This window comes from Monodelphis domestica, chromosome 1, assembly GCF_027887165.1.
Source record: "Monodelphis domestica isolate mMonDom1 chromosome 1, mMonDom1.pri, whole genome shotgun sequence".
In the NCBI taxonomy this organism is placed as follows: domain Eukaryota; kingdom Metazoa; phylum Chordata; class Mammalia; order Didelphimorphia; family Didelphidae; genus Monodelphis; species Monodelphis domestica.
The window spans coordinates 565,352,946-565,369,799 of record NC_077227.1 but is presented as its reverse complement, the minus strand read 5'-3'; the positions used below and the strand labels follow the sequence as shown (position 1 = coordinate 565,369,799).

Below are 16,854 nucleotides of genomic sequence, written 5' to 3'. Positions count from 1 at the left end.
TTTTTAAAGCAGCAAAGAACTGAAAACAAAGAGGGTAGCCATCAAGGGAGAATGGTGGGAAAATTATCAGAAATGAAATAAATATTGCAGTGTAAGAAATAATCAAAAGGATAGTTTCACACAAAATTGGTAAGATTTATATGACCTAATGTAGAGTGAAGTGAGCTGAAGTAGAACAATCTATAATATAACAACAATGTCAAAATGAACAATTTTGAAAGTTTTAAGAACCAAATACAATGATTACCTATGAGGGCTGACATTCACTAGGTATGTAACTGGCTAAGTCACTTTATTTTTTTAAGAGCATTAGGAAATTGGGGTCATTACTCATATTATCTACTCTTAGAGTAGGAAAGGAAACTATAAACCTGAAAGCATATATTATATATAGTATTTTATACTTCTGTGTGAAGATTAAATTTAACTCTCCTCTGATTGTGAAAATGAAATTAACTTTCCCCTGAATGTGAAAATTAAATTAACTCCCCTGCCCATTTTTATATTTAATCACCAAAAGTGCAAACACCCTACTTAAAGCTCAGTGGGGAGATCTGCCCATTTTTAGATTTAATCACCAAAGGTGTAAACACCCCATTCACACTTGAGTGGGAGATGTCTGTGACTCACATGTGCAATAGTGGGTGACAAATGAGAATTAAACAGACTGTCGTAAAATTAGGGGAAGGGACAGGAAGTGATGCAAAAGAAAGTGTCTTTAAAAGGGAGTTACAACTTCCTGAGTGGAGTTTTACTTGGAGTTGAACTTCCTGTGGAGGAGGAGCCATTGGAGATTTGTCTGATATTGGCCTGAGATTTTCAGCTGGTGAAGAATCTACTGACTGGACCTGAGACCTTGACCTTGGTGTGACTGTTCTTAAATCTCTCCCTTTTGACTGACACATGGTGAGTGAAAAGAGCTGATTCCTTTCCTGGGTTTTCTGAAGAGACTAGCCTCAGGAGAAACCTACCCTCTTGAGAGAGGCTCCCTGTCTCCTCAGGTCCTCGGATACAAGGGCCAAGGCCTCTCTGGTTAAGGACTAAACTCCCTTGCCCGGGTTGAGCTCCGGGTTGGAGAAAAATACTTGGTGCTTAAGCTAGATATCTTAACCTATCCTCTCCCTGATTTTCTAACTTCACTCTTTCTATATTTTGTAAATAAATCTCTTTGGAATTAATATAAATTCCTGGCAACCTTATTTTAAAATATAATCCAGTCCAACCATTTTATATAAATTAACCCCCCTTTTTCCTATTACTGCTGTCAGGCTGATCCTAAAACAGATCTCTAACCATCTCACTCACTTAACTCAAGAAAAGTGATCCCTACTATATATTAAATTATCTTTTCTTACAGTGTTCTTCTGACTTGGACTGGGACTTTTCATTTATACCTAACCAAACTATTCCTATTGCTCAAGGTTAGTTCAAGTTCTCCCATCTCATTCAGGAAACTATCTCAGACTACTCCGATCCACACCAATATCTCCATCTCTTCTATTTCTATTACACTTGGACTCAGTGTTATATAATTTCATATGTAACTATCTTCTGTCTTTTCTGCATTGGCTTTGCTTCTAATCACCTTTTATTGCAAGTGCTTTGAGAACAGAATCCAGGCTTGATATTCTATTTTATTCTCTGTAGCTGAGCACAAGGTAGTCATTTATACTTATTGTCAGGCTGAAATGATTAATATTCTACTTTAAGAAGAGGAGCCCAAAGGGCCTTAATACAAACTTTTTGCAAATCAATTCTATTTCCTAGAGGTTAATAAGCTTTGTGAAGTCATTTTTTTTTCTATTAAAGTAATCAACAGAATTCCATGTTTTTAACTTGACCTGCTGAACAATTCTTCATAAAGCTACGAAGTCTAGGCTATATCAAATATATTAAAGGTTAAAGTAAAACAACTGAAATCTAGCACTAATTCCTTGGTAATGGGTTTAGGTTGTAAGAACAGAATATGCCTTAGATCTTTATTCTGTATAATCTCAATTTGATAGAATGACTTATTTTGTTTCAACCTGCAAAGAAATTCTTTTTACTTCTTCATAAGAACTCTGAACCCATTTCATAGTTTGTCCCTGAACTGCCTGTTGTGTGAAATTAACATAAAAATATAACCCACTTATGTGAGGGGGGAATGGCTAACTGAAGCCCTGACTTCCTGAGTAGGATGACAGAAGCCCCTTGTGTGGCGGGTGATGAAGCACATGGCAGGTGTGGTTATATGCCTGGGTGTCAGAATATGTGACCCACACTGCCCAAACAAGAAAGCCAAGTAGGTGTAACATCATTAGCCATATAAGAGATGGGCCAAGGGGAAGTATGGGGGTCTTTTCTTCACACAATGATCATGAGCAACAACTCCCCTCCCTCTGCCTAGCAGCCTCTGATTTTATCTTTCTCATGCCACTGCTTATAAATGGGCTGAATTCAGGACTGAAGAGGCAGGATGGTTGGGAGATTGTGATAGTTAAAGTGCAATCTGGTTATCTTTTTCTTGCTTTCTTTTTTTCTCCTTTATTAACAAATAGTTATAATTAAAGAAAGTCTCCAAGATTAATTTTACTTAGAAAATTTTTAAATCTTGATTTACTGCATAACTTTAGTATTCTGAGAGGCATTGAGTTTACTACACTTATTGGGTATGTCTGAGTGAAGAGCAATATATCTTGTCCTGTAGAGAATGCTTAAAAGAAAAGTCTATTACAAATGACAAAACAAAAACAAAAAAAACCCTGTAACTGGGAGATCTAATCATCCAGAGGCAAACAAGGTCTCTTTCATGAAAGAAAAAAATTTCAAGAAAAATCTTAATTTGTTACCTCACTTCTAATATCTTGTCACTAATTAACATACTTTAATAAGTTTCTCTTATCTCCTAGATTCACTGAAGATCTTTGTTTTATTGGACCATGTTCCATATATTCATTAAACATTATTCAAAATAATTTTCCTTAGGTCTTCTATGGCTCTTAGAATCATATTGTTTAAACTGTGTACAGAATAGTTTATACAAGACCACAGGAAAAAAAATTGATTCAATGCCAGAAAGAAAACTCCTGGGAAAAAAAAAACCAACTGGAATGAAAAAGGAAGATTTACCTCAAGTAGTTTCTCATGACCTAATTTCATTAGGTTTCTTATATTATAACCTTTAAAAGGGTAGTAACAATTTTTGAAATTTTTATCCTGTTCAATCTTTAGCTGAGATGGTCACAGAAATGAACAATTATTCAAAGATGATCTGAACTTAAACCTTACGATAACAAGCAGTTAAAAGAAAAACTAGTTTTAAAATAAGTGTTTACCTGAATGTGAAGTGTTAATTGATGTATTCAAAGCTACTCCAGATGAGGATGGGTCTGAATTAAGGGCAAGCATTTGAGAAACTAAAAAATAAAAGACATTTAAAAATTACAGCGTAGTCTATTAGAACATACTTATTTTGTCTACTAACTTTATGTTTAACATCAAATTTTCTACCATTAACTAGTTCTGATGAACTATTGTAGGTATGTCAAGGGATATATGTATTGGCTATTTTTCTGTAATTTTATATATATATATGTATATATATATATACTCTTACCCACATCAATTTATTCCTTGCATTTCAAATTCCAAACTTACCACAAAACAAGTAAAAAATACTAACATCCTAACCAAATCTATTCCAGACAACTCAGCATAAATATTTCTGTGACCATAAAAAATTATTTATATTTCAATAAAGCGTAAAATCATAGAATCTTCAGAGTTGGAAGGGATCTTAAAAAGTTATCCTTCCCATCTGCAGGCAGAATCTCAAACAAATAAATTAAACCCATTCAAAACAATATGATTTAATTTGATTTGCCTTATTACATCCCATGGGCTGGCATTAATAGTGGCCCTCTCTCAAAATACTGAAGAAGTCAGGAACCAAACAGGATTAACCAAAATGCAATGATGTGTGTCTTCAAAGATGAAGAGAAGGTAAAATGAGGGCATATAAAAGATTCCCAAGATGATTCTATTCACTAAGAGATAATATGAAAAATAAGAAAGTACAGGGAAATAAAACTTGGGATTCTAGTTTCAAATATTCTAATTTGCAATATCTTATACTAGTTTTGGGATGAGAGATTATAGAGAAGGTCACAGCATCATAAAATGAGTTGGAAGAAGTCATTTAATTAAACCCTCTCAATTTACAGTGGAAACCAAAGCCCTTGAGAGATTGAATTCCTCTAAGTCAAACATAGCAAGGAGTAAGGCTGGAATCTGAACCCAGGTCCTCTTCCAAATCTAGTTCTCTTTTCATAAAAAAAAAAACCTAAAATTAAAAAAAATGCTAAAACAGTCTATGTTGTAGACAAATCCATAGGCATAAATTTATGTTAACATCTTGGACCTTGATCCCTACTTGAAGGCTTTCCCTCACCTGTGATATATATATATATATATATATATATATATATATATAATACTGATCAGAGCTTTTCCTCTTTCAAGGAATCTATGGAATATACCAAAAACAAAAAAGAAAGGGCTTCATGCATTAAAAGAAAACCTTAACGTTCAAAACCAAATTATAATTATGACATATGTCATAATATAGGATTCACTGCTGACTCTTAGAAATAGCATTCCCCTCTAAATTATTCACTACTTGGGAACACAGAGACAGGAAACACAAGTAACTACTATGAAAAATATTCTGTTTAGTTGTTTCAGTCTTGATCACCTCTTTGTGACCTCATTTGGGGTTTTCTTGGCAAAGATATTAGAGTAGTTTGCCATTTCCTTCTCCATCCCATTTCACATATGAAGAAAATGAGGCAAAAGGATTTAAGTGGTAACCCCTCTTACAGAGCAGGAATGATGTTTTCTAGGCCTAGTGATATATTCAAGCACAGGCTAGAAGTTTAAGAAACAAGAGATCTCTATATAGAAGATACATGAAAAGTAGATAACAGCTAAAAATTAGAAAAGGTGCTGGTAACTAGAGCACTGGGAAATGCCTCGCTAGTACTTCAACTTTGAACTTAGCTTTGAAGGGAAACAGGAATTCTAAAAGGCAGCGATGAGGAAGAAGAGCATGCTAGGAATGGGGTCGGTACAAAGGCACAGTAAGGGAAGGTAGAGCACCATGGGGCAAAAGCAACAAATAGATCTGTATGGCTATAAAATAAGAGTATATGAAGGGGTGCAATGGGATCAGAAAAACAGAAAGGGTACATGCTGTGAAGAGCTTTAAATGCCAAGCAGAAAAGATTATATTTGATTCTAAAAGTGATATGGAGCCATTAGAAACTACTGGGGGAGAGAGAGGTAGGTAGATGTCAAAATGATCCAAGCTAGACTTTAGGAAAATAATTTTGTCCACTGCATTGAAGATGGACTAAAGTGAAGAGAGACTTGAGGCAGGGAGGCTAATTAGGAAACTACATGGTCCATGCCAGAAGTAATGAGAGTTGCAATTAGGGGAATGGCTGGGGGGGAGGGGGTACAAGACAAAAATGAAGGCAAAATGACAAGATTTGGAAATGGACTAGATATATCGGGTTAGTAGTCATATTGAGTTAGACAGAGAAACAGAGACACAGAGACAGAAAGACCTCAAGAGACTGGAGCTTGATCTGTAGATCTGAGAGTTACTCATCTAGAGTTGATAAATAAGCCTATTAGGCTTGATTAGATCATCAAATGATCTGAAAAGAATATAGAAAGACAAGAGAGAGGACCTAGGACAGAGGCTTAGAGGATACCTATAGTCACTGGGCATGACATGAGATCCAGAAAAGGATGATGAAAAGGAATGGTCAGCATTAGAAGGAATGAGGAGTACTGTTATGAAAATTCAAAGATAGAAAGTATCCAGAAAGAGATGATAGTCAACAGTGTCAAATGTTGTAGAGAAGTCATAAAGAATGATGATAAAAAAAGTAAAAAATTACTTTTAACTCTCACTAGTTTCAGCTGGTAAGAAGCCAAGCTGCAAAAGAGTTTAGAGGAAAAGAAACAGAGATACTAAATAAGTAGAGATGGATTTTTTCCTAAGGAATTTAGCCAAGAAGAAGCAAGATATAGGATGATAGATAGTAGAGATGGTAGTATCTAGTGAGGTGTGTACAAGTTTTTTAAAGAATGAGGGAGGCTGGGGTGAATTTTAGGCAGCAAAAGGAAAGGAATCAGCAGTAGCAGTAGTCATAATTATAAATAAATAATAATTCCAATAGTAATTTTGTAAAAACAGCAAGGAGAAACTTAAAGAAAAAAAAAAGGTTTACCACAAGTCATCCATGAATGCCCAGGATAAGTGAAACAAGAGTTTAAAAATGAAAACCAAAAACTCTGAAGTATTGATTGGAAGAATAGATTAGAATACAAAGTGGTGACTTACTCAAACAATAACTCCCTGAAAAACCCAATAGAACAAACAGGAATGAACAGCTCCTTGAGACAGCTAAAATACTGTAATAAAATAACGAAGTTGAACATAAAATATCACCTATGAAAAACTACTGACCTGGAAAAAAGTCAAGAAAAGATCATTTAAGAATCAGACTCCATGAAAATCATGATAAAAAGCAAAGCTTGAATATATTTCAAGAAATCATAAAAAAAAAAAACAACCTGCTCAGATCTAATAGAAACCCAGGGCAAAGAGAAAATAGAAAAATCCACTGAGCACCCTCCTAAAAAGCCAATACACAGTATTGACTCCAAGACAGAAGGTAAGGGTTTAAAAAAAAAAAGCAAAGAGGAAACAATCAGGCGAAGCAGATATTAGATAAGCCTCGGTTTTATCTGAAATGCACAAAAGAGGGCTGAACAAATATAGTAACACACACATTTGCTATAGAAACATATCAAACTTGATAGAAAAGAGCACAGGGGATAGAGAAAGTTAAAAGGAAGGAAAATAACAGGGAGGGAACAGTCAAAAGAATTAGGTAGCGAGGAGATAGTAATAATGTCAAAAAAAGAGGGCCATTGAAACATTTTTAAAATGCACAGAAGAAAAGAGAAAGAAGTTCAGAAGGAAGCACAAACAAGCAGGAAAATTTTGAAAGTAAATGACTTAAAATACATTTTTTTTTTGGAAAGAAGTATGAAATGTAGTCTTAAAGTTTTATATTCAATCCTTTTATGTGCTGTTTTGAACATGCTCATTTTGGGGATAGAGAATGTAATTTTAAAAAAGAAAGAGGGTTGTACCTTCTTGTTTCATTCATCCCCCTTAAAAAGTATAAAGGTAAAATTACTTACATGTAGGAGAAAGGTTTTCCCTTTTATCTTTCATTTCCTGTAATCTCTTCTCCATTGCATTGCACTGATCCTTAATTTTAGCGGTAGGGCTATACATCAATGAACCATCAGCTTCAAAGAGCAGAACTGGTATATCATTATCTGGGGGGTAAAATCAAGAAAATTTTCTATGTTAGGCACTATCACAATTAAATATCATGATGTTATCCAGGATATAAAATAACTTATACAAGTGGATATTTCTTAGAATTAGATTTCTCTCCTCCATTCACTCCAATTCATTTTTTCAAGGGCATATTTTTAGTATTTTTGATTTGCTACTTTTATTATTTCCTACATGACTTTTCCTCCTTAATCTCTTATGCCTATCTACCACTTCTGATTCTAATACTCTTTATTTATAGATATCTCCTACTAAATTAATGAATTTCTTACAATTCTAATTTAGTAATGTCACTTTCTGTTAAATTACAAATGTATTCTAAATATTAACATGCCTGAAATTTTGCAGTTTTGGGTGACTAAATCTCACCTCCTCCAATTTGTCAGATTTTTATGTCAGACTCAAAAGTTATTTCTAAAGCTGTAACAATTTCCACTCAGGACACGAACTGCAACTAAATTTAACAATCTTCATGTTAGACACTAATAGTTAATACAAAAACAGTTTAATAATTTGCTAGTAACTATTCCCCAGCAATACAACATTATGCAACAATCAGACTTTTCAATGTTTGGCTGCCATTGTCTCCCACACAATGACACATAAACAAAATCTGAAATTAAATACCAGTAAAGTGCAAATAATGGGAAATAGAAAAAAGAGGAGGCAGCTGGCAAGGTGAAAGGAAAAGGAAAAAGTATAGTGAAGCTGCTTAATATTAAAAAATCATTAGACTAAAATTAACTAAAAATCAAGAGCATCTAACTCAATTACTCCATCTAGCTTCAGTCTTAACAGCTCTAGGCTTTAGTTCCTTCATCTGTCAAATGGAATTTCCACCTCTTATATTAACTGATTATGCTATAAGCTAATTATAAATATATAATAGAGCTGGGTAATATGGTGAAGTAGAAAGGAATTGGATTTGGAGTCAGAGGGTAATATATGTCCTTTCTTTGACCCATGTAAAACTCAGTTAACTTCTCTAGGCCTCCATTTCTTTTCCTATAAAATGAAGGAATTGGTTTTAAGTTTCCACTCTGGCCCCTTCCAATTCCAAAACCTTATAGTCCTAAATGAGAATGAATTTTGAAGGCAGTGGAAAAATAGCAAAATATATGATGTTTTAGGTACTGTTTCCTTTATAAAAAAGTACAATGTATGAGAAAAATCATATGGAATTTAAGATAGAGTATTTTTTTTTAATCTTTACTTTCCATCTGGAATCAATACTAAGTATCAGTTCCAAAGCAGAAGAGTAATAAAGGCCAGGCAATTGTGGTTAAGTGACTTGCCCAGGGTCACACAGCTAGGTAGTATCTGAGGCCAATTTTGGACCCAAGACTTCCTGTCACTTTCCTAGCCACCAAACTGCCCTTAAGATATAGTATTATATTCTATTTTGGGGGCATTATTTAGTGACATATTGAGAATGACAAAGCATCACTATTAACAATTTTTACTTATTGATATTTTGAATGGTCAAAGTTTTTGTCAGAAAATCCTCCTTATATTATTTTGGTTTGTTGAAAAGTACATTATTTCCTATCATTTTCTAAAATTTTCCCCAGAACTTTTCAATTGAAACATTAAAAAATATTTTTTGAAACTGGCCATCCAGCAGGTTATGAATCCATCTAATTATGTTATCTTTTCCTCTTCTTTCCAACTTTTCCACAAGAATGGAAAACAGTAATAATTATAGCCAATATTTATACAGTACTTTAAGTTTATTGTATTAACTCTCTTCAGTGGCCTTATGAGGTAGAGGCTATTATTCTTTCTAGTTTACAGATGAGAAAACTGAGCCTGGGAGAAGTTAAGTGACTCTTCCAGGGATATACGACTAGTGAGTGTCTGAGGCAAGATTTGAGCTCCATAGATTTCTGACTCCAAGTCCAAGAATCTATCTACCATGTCACCTGGCTATCTTTATGTTATAGTCAAATATTTTGCTAAATTCTAACTATAAACTATATAATATATATATGTATATATATATAAACATAAACTGTAAACTATATCTATAAGCATTCCTTTGATCATACTAGTTGAGCAATCATGAAAAATGGAAATAAAGTTAATCTGGTATGACCAATTTTTGATGATGTCATTTTGGCTTTTTTGTAATCACCATTTCCTTTTCTATATGTACTACAATGATCTATTCTAGGATTTTCCAGGTAATAAAGTCAGGCTATTCAGCTTATACATGGCAGATTTTCTTCTTCTCATAGAGTGGTTCCTCTTCAATTCTACATGAATCTTTCAAAAATCACTAAAAATGGCTCTGCAACCTATACGCCCTCTCTCTTACTAAGCAAAGATGTAGTTCATTTGGACTACACTCTACTGACAGTGGACTGTTTGAACTAACTTCAAAAATAAAGGATAACACATTATAAAATTTAACTTACCTATGGATGTTTTTTGCATATTTAGCTCATTAGCCATTTTCTCAATTTTCTTTTGAAGTCTTCTATCGTTTTCTGGTGTTCGAGGAATAAAGTCTTTTGGTTGCATGCATTTTCTCTGTTGAAAAGGATAACATTAAATACAACTACTATATAACAGATGATTAATATGAAAAATAATCCTTTGACATGTCTATATAATCTTTCTAAAGCAAGCATGTTATTTACTGAAGTGATTCTGAATCATTAGATATTACAGAATTATAGGTATTCCTTTATGTTAAGGAAAGAAACTATTGATATGGTTCATGGTGTGTTATATTTAAACCTTTAATGGTTGTATCTGTATACTTGAACTAGGCAGATCATTTTTGCAAGAATGAACATGATTCACATTAGTTTTTCAAAGGAAGATTAACACAAATTATAAGCACCATGTGAATGGACACGTTTGCACATTACCTCTCACTACTATCCATAAAATCAACTTTTTGTGGATGGGAGATGGTACAATTTTTTTTCCAACCCAAGTGACCCACAATTTTATATATTGTTGCTGCCTGTTTTTGACTTGTTTTATTCTCATATTTCACATTAGATTCTATCTTCTTATAGAAGAATTAAATTTTCTCCTCTTTGTGAAATTTCCCATAATACCTAATATGCGTTAAACTTTGAGTACTGAAATAAGGTCACCTTCTATCTCTGTTTACTATTCAGAGCCATACTTTAACCTACAGAAACACTGAGAGAGTGTTTTGTGATATAAAGAAGGACACATAAGGGAAGTAAGCCTTGGTAGAGATAAGATGTTGTCACTGTAGGAACCCAATCAGATAATGGAATTTAAGTGTTAAAGATTCTTCTTCACTATAATTAGCTGAAAGATTACAGAGTAGAATATTTGAGGTAGCTTCAAATCTTGAACTCAAAGAGCTCTGGCTCAAAGTAAAATAAATGTAAGGGAGAGATGGTGACTTTCTTCTAAAAGAATTCATTAAATACCTTTACCACATCTTTTACTGGCAAAGAGTTCTTGCTCCTTATTTATTTTAATAATCAAGACATCTTAAAAAAAGTCCCTTCCCACCCTGGATCAGGCTCTCCAATTTAAAAAACAAAGGAATGTTACAAAAAGCAAAACAAAACAAACAAAAAACACCTGAGACAAGAGATCTGTCTAATATTTGTGGCAATACCTGCTGATACTAGTTTTCTCTAATCATTTTATCTGCCATAGCAACAGCCCTCCTGCCCCTGGCTCAAATCAACAAGAGATCAAAAACAGAACATTAAGAACAGCTTTAAACTAATTTAAATCATGTCTAAAAATGTTCTCTGTGAATAAAAATGTGAAATGAATATGCTCACAATTACAAGAAGTATGCACATTCAAGATACATATTGTTATATACTCACTTTTTTTTTAATTAGACTTGATAAACCTTCATGAGTGTTGATTGCAGGAAATAAAGACTCATCAACATGTTTACCAGATAACCTGCATCTGTACAATAATTTATAAAAAGTTATTATCCTTTAATGAAAATGAGTTCCTATTACATTCGCAATGTTCAACTTGCAACCATAGCAATTAAAGCAATACAAATAAAGTAGGATGGAGAGAGAACAAGCCTCAAAATCAGAAAAACTTATTTTCCAGTTTCAATTCTGACAGATACTAGCTGTGTGATCTAGGCCAGCTCAACTAAGTTCTCAGTACTCTAAACCAGCCATTATCAAAGTATACTGTCTAGGACACTTGAATGTCCCAGAAACTCAGGGGACTCTGTGAGATTAAAATAAATTTCATAATAATACTAAGATGTTGCAGGGCAGTTGGGTGGTACAGTGGATATAGCACCAGGCCTGGAGTTGGGAGGACCTAGTTTCAAATCTGGCCCCAGACACTTCTAAGCTGTGTGACCCTGGGCAAGTCACTTAACCTCATCTTCCTAGCCCTTACCTTTCTGTCTTAGTTTTTACTATGATAGAAGGTATGGGTTTAAAAAAAGAATTAATACTATGTTATTTGCCTTTTTTATTCCCTTTCTCTCACAATTACATAGTGGAGTTTTTCAGAAGCTGCATGACTGCAAAATAAAGCCACAAACATGTAGTGTGAAATTAAATCTTGACTGCAAAACTGTACTTTTGCCTAACAAATGGAAGATTTTACAGACATGGCTTGTATTCATTTGATATAAGCACCAACTAATAATCAAAGATATCTTATGTAAATGTTTGGCAATAAGCACAAATAGTGCAGAAATATTCAAAGTATTGAATAACTTAATTTGACTCTCTTGATCTACCCTTAACCAACTCTGTTGACATTTATACTGATGCTGCAAAAGCAATGGTAAGTGAAACAATTCCTTAGCACCAATCAAGGCAATGAACAAACTGTATGAGTCATTATTGCATTCTTCACCATCATGTACTCAAAGTTTTAAAAAAAATTCTCATTTCATTTAAAAATATCCTTGATAAAATGATAAAAATTATTAATTTCATTAGGTCTTAATTTAACCCTTGATGACACTTCTTTGTGTGATGAAATGAGAAGGCCACATAAAGCAGTTCTACTGCATACTAAAAACATCCTTGTGCAACTGTTTGCACTGTGAGCTGAATGAGCCACTTTTTTCACAGAACAATATTTTTCTTTGAAGAACAACTGACAAACTAAGATTATTTAGACTTCAGTATTTGGCACACATTTTATCAAAAATGAATGCAAAGGACCTGTCACATTGAGGAAAATAATTTATACTATTAGTTTCTTACAATAAAATTCAGTATTTCAAGTGAAAATTAGAATTTTGGAAACTGTGTATTTATCACTGTGAGTCTGACAGTTTCCTAATACCTAAAGATTTTATGATAAGATAGTGCTAATATAGATATTGTATAATGAAATGTGTCAACTTTTGGAAGATTTAATAATTCAGTAAACCCATCTTTTCTAAATGATCAATGCATGGTATTATAAAAGCATACATGGATAAAAGATCTATCCAAAGTATCTCATCAAACTACCAAAGGTAAAGTAAAATATAATACAGAGTACCAGAAATCCATTGATAGTTTCAGATTCCAAATTACAACTAATTTTTAAGAAACAACCATTTGTCAAGTTTTAGTGTAATATCAAAGATCAACCACTATTTAAAGAGACTACTAAAATATTTCTCCCTTTTTCATCTACACATGTGTGTGAGGCCAGACTTTCTTCATCTACTTCAACCAAAACTACATAGTATAACAGATAATGCAGAAGCAGATTTGAGAAAGCAACTGTCGTCTATAAAGCCAGACATTAATGAGATTTCCCAAAACATAAAACAGTATCATACTTCTCACTAAAATTTGATGTTTGGAAAATAGTAATTTTTCATTAAACTATTATTTACATTAACATAAGTAAGTTATTTATATTTTTAATGAATTAACTTTTTAACTTTTATCAGTTTAATTAAATACATATTGTCAAATTACATCAATAGATATAATACATACAAACAAAAGTTTCTTGTGGCCTTCAATAATTTCTAAGAAATTAAAAGGTGTCCCGAGATAAAAAAGGTTGAGAACTGATGTTCTAGGCAACTCTCTAAGACTAAAAATTGTAAAGAGTGTCAGTAGAGAATGTTTTTAGCAAGGAATTCCCAACACCAATGAAAGCACAGGGCTAGTCACTATTAAAAGTTATTTAAAATGTTTTCTTGAAACAAATATTTTTTATTAATTACAATTTGATAATCATGCAACCCTCTTGTGTAATAAATGTTACACATATGTGTGTATACTTACATATACATTTCAAGATTAGTGGTTTGAATTGATTGAATTGGTGGAAGTTTTAATGCATCAATAGGCTCGGGTAATTTGTACCCCAAGATTATCAGAAAGTTAATGTTATTCATTATTTAAATAAAGGTATATAATCAATTAAACATGTCAAAATTAAATTCTCTTTTATTGAACATCAGTTCCCTCTGAACTCCTCTATTTTCTCTTAATGAATGATACTATCATTCTACAAAAGTCAAAATCTTAAGAATCATACTTGACTCCTTCCTTTTCCCCAGCATGGTCATCAAATACTGTCAATTCTCTCTTTGCAATATCTCTCACATCTCTCTCTTTTCATTCCCTCTGCTACTCTAGTCTAGACCTGTTATCTCAAGTTTGTACAACAGACACCATTCCACCTGCCTAGTCTCTCTCCCTTCTATCCAGAGGTGAAGAAATGGCTTTGTCCTAATTGTTGGTGGCAACTGTGCTTATTACTATATATGTAAACTGATATAAAAGACATGGGTTCAACATTTTCCTCTTAGGATGTGAAGGTAAGCCAGACAACTCCAGGAAAGTGCATTTAATCAGCTTCTGACAATCTGACTCAACCTTGTAATTGGGAGGGGTAAGAAGAGGAAAATCACCTATGAAATTGGGAGTCAGATTAAATAGGGTCAAATAGAAAATATATGATGGGATCTTCATAAAGAAGCATTGCTACTGGTCATATTGGGAAGGTATACTAAGACATGAAAAGAGCTTTTAATTAGCCCAAGAAACTCTGCTGACCACATAACAATTATTTTAGGAAGATATTTTCTGATCTCTTTAAGGAGAGGTCAAGGAAGAGTGCTGAATTTACAATCAGAAGAGACTATTCTTTGAATCCTTCCTTTGACTCTTAGTTATCAACCCAAGACTAAGTCAACTGATTTCTATAGTTTCTCTTTCTTCATCTGCAAAAATACATAATGCCTACTTTACAGGGTTGGATATCAGATCATAGACTCCTCTAAACCAAACTCCTCATTTTACAATTGAGGAAATTGAGGTCCAAGGAGATTAAATGGCTTCTCCAGAATTAAAGTATTCACAGATAGATCTAAATTCAGATGCTTAAACTCCAACGTCAGTGTACTACAGATTAAATTGAGATATGTCAAAAGCACTTTGCAAGGGGATGATAGGTAGCACAGTAGACAGAGGACTAAACCTGGAGTCAGGAGGACCTGGGTTCCAATATAGCCTCAGATACTTCCTGGCTGTGTGAACCCTGCACAAGTCAGTTAACCCTTATCCCTTACTGTTCTTCTGCCTTAGAACTGATACCTAGTACCTTTTCTAAGAGACAAGGTAAGATTTTTTTAAAGGTACTTGCAATCCTTAAAATGCTATGTAAATGCCAGGTTCCTATAACCTAACAATATCATGCTCTTTGAGTTTCTCTTATTTTACTTCATTTCCTTCCCCCCACCCCCATCATCTTTTTGGGGGAAAAAAGAACTCCAAATTTTATGACTTGAAGCATTTATGCTAATCATGAATTGGGAGCAGTGGTAGAGATGTGGCAGAGAAACCTAAGAGCTTTGGGATGCAAGCTTAGTAGAAAGTAAAAGAAAACTATACATAGGGCTGAGCTGAAGTATGGCTTTGAAAATTAGTTCCCTTACCGTCTGATATCCTTCCTTCATACTGTCATAGGCACCACTGCCAGACAATCTTCCTGACTCAACACACTCTTCTCAAAACTCTTTCCAAATGCCTACAGGATTCAAAGTCCTCCCCAACCTAGCCTCTAGCGATGTCATTCCAATTTTCTATTTCTCAAAGTACAACTATTCCAAAAAAAAAACTGAACCACTCTGTGTTCCTCAAAAACAACACACATCCTTGCATTCATGCTTTTACTCATACCATCTCCCCTACATAAAATGCTCCCTATCTAAATCTCACCCATCTTTAAAGAACTCAACTAAAGCTATAGTGCCCTTTGACTAGCTATACTTCCAGCCCTTAAACAAAACATAACCCATGGCAGATATTCAATAAACACCTTTGTGATTACTGATAACTAAAAATTATGTTGCCTCCACTATAATTCTATAACCAGGATTTGCACAGAAAGACCTTTCATTATAAATTTTTCTTCTCTATAATGAGATTTATAACTTATCTTATTTTTTAAATTGTTTCATTTAAACCACAACATTGAACATTAACATAACCAACTAAACATTTGAGACTTTTACATCATAAATGTCTAATTTAAATGAATAAAGCATAATTTTAAGTATTCAAAGTTTTCATACCAACATTTTTTCTTCATCATTCATGTCAATAAGTTTTCCTCTTATATGTTTTTTTTTAAACCCTTACTTAGAAACAATTGATTCTAAATGGGAGAACAGTAAGAGTAAAGCAATGGCATTAAGGGACTTTGCCCAAGGTCATGTGGCCAGGTAGTGTTTTAAGGCTAAATTTGAACCCAGGACCTCCCCTATCCAGGCCAGGCCTGGTTCTCTATGCACTGAGTCACCTAGCTGCCCTCTCTTACATGGTTTTAACATGTAACCTGTTATTCTAGTTCTTCTTTCATTGATTTATATAATTTCATCCATTTCTTTCCAAATTTCTTAATAGTCTTCATATTTGGTAATCAAAATGAGATTATAGTATTCCCTTCACTATTTCTCACAATCTAATTGCACCTCCATTTTTAGATATTTAGGTTACATTCAATTTTTGCAGGGATATGATGTTGCTATAAAAATTACTGACTACACAGCTCTTTTTGTTGTTCTTAATAACACTTTCAGGTATTTAACCAACAACTAAATTATTAAATAAAAGGTTATTACAATTTTTCTAACTTTCACAGTGTAATTGCTCCCCCCAAAAGATTCTACAAGTTCAAAAATTCACCAGTAATGAATGAATATATCCATTTTTCCACATTCCCTCCAATGTAGGATTTCATTGCATATAAATTAAATCCTAAGGTATATAGCTCAAGCAAACACTATGCATTTGCTACAAGTAAGATATGATACCACAGTGCAGAGGAGGCCAGACAATGGAGGTATTTGGGAGATACAGAGGAATAGGGTCGCATCACAGTATATTTTTTTTTATAGGAAATGGTAGGTAGACAGGAACTAGCTATTTCCTTTGCAATGCAATTCAATCAAGCACTTTCTACTACATTCAAAG

General features: G+C 33.5%; 1 protein-coding gene across 4 annotated transcripts in view; it reads right to left on the bottom strand.

The window, feature by feature from the left end:
• The window catches only part of MCPH1 (microcephalin 1), a 337,814-nt gene that overhangs the window by 297,030 nt on the left and 23,930 nt on the right, over window positions 1-16,854 (bottom strand). For all 4 annotated transcript variants that reach the window (XM_007476232.3, XM_056813405.1, XM_056813404.1 and 1 more), the window contains 4 exons: window positions 11,260-11,347; window positions 9,844-9,958; window positions 7,264-7,404; window positions 3,318-3,398 (listed from right to left, as the gene is read on the bottom strand). In XM_007476232.3, the coding sequence (XP_007476294.2) occupies window positions 3,318-3,398; window positions 7,264-7,404; window positions 9,844-9,958; window positions 11,260-11,347 (425 nt within the window). The remainder of the gene's footprint in view (window positions 1-3,317; window positions 3,399-7,263; window positions 7,405-9,843; window positions 9,959-11,259; window positions 11,348-16,854) is intronic.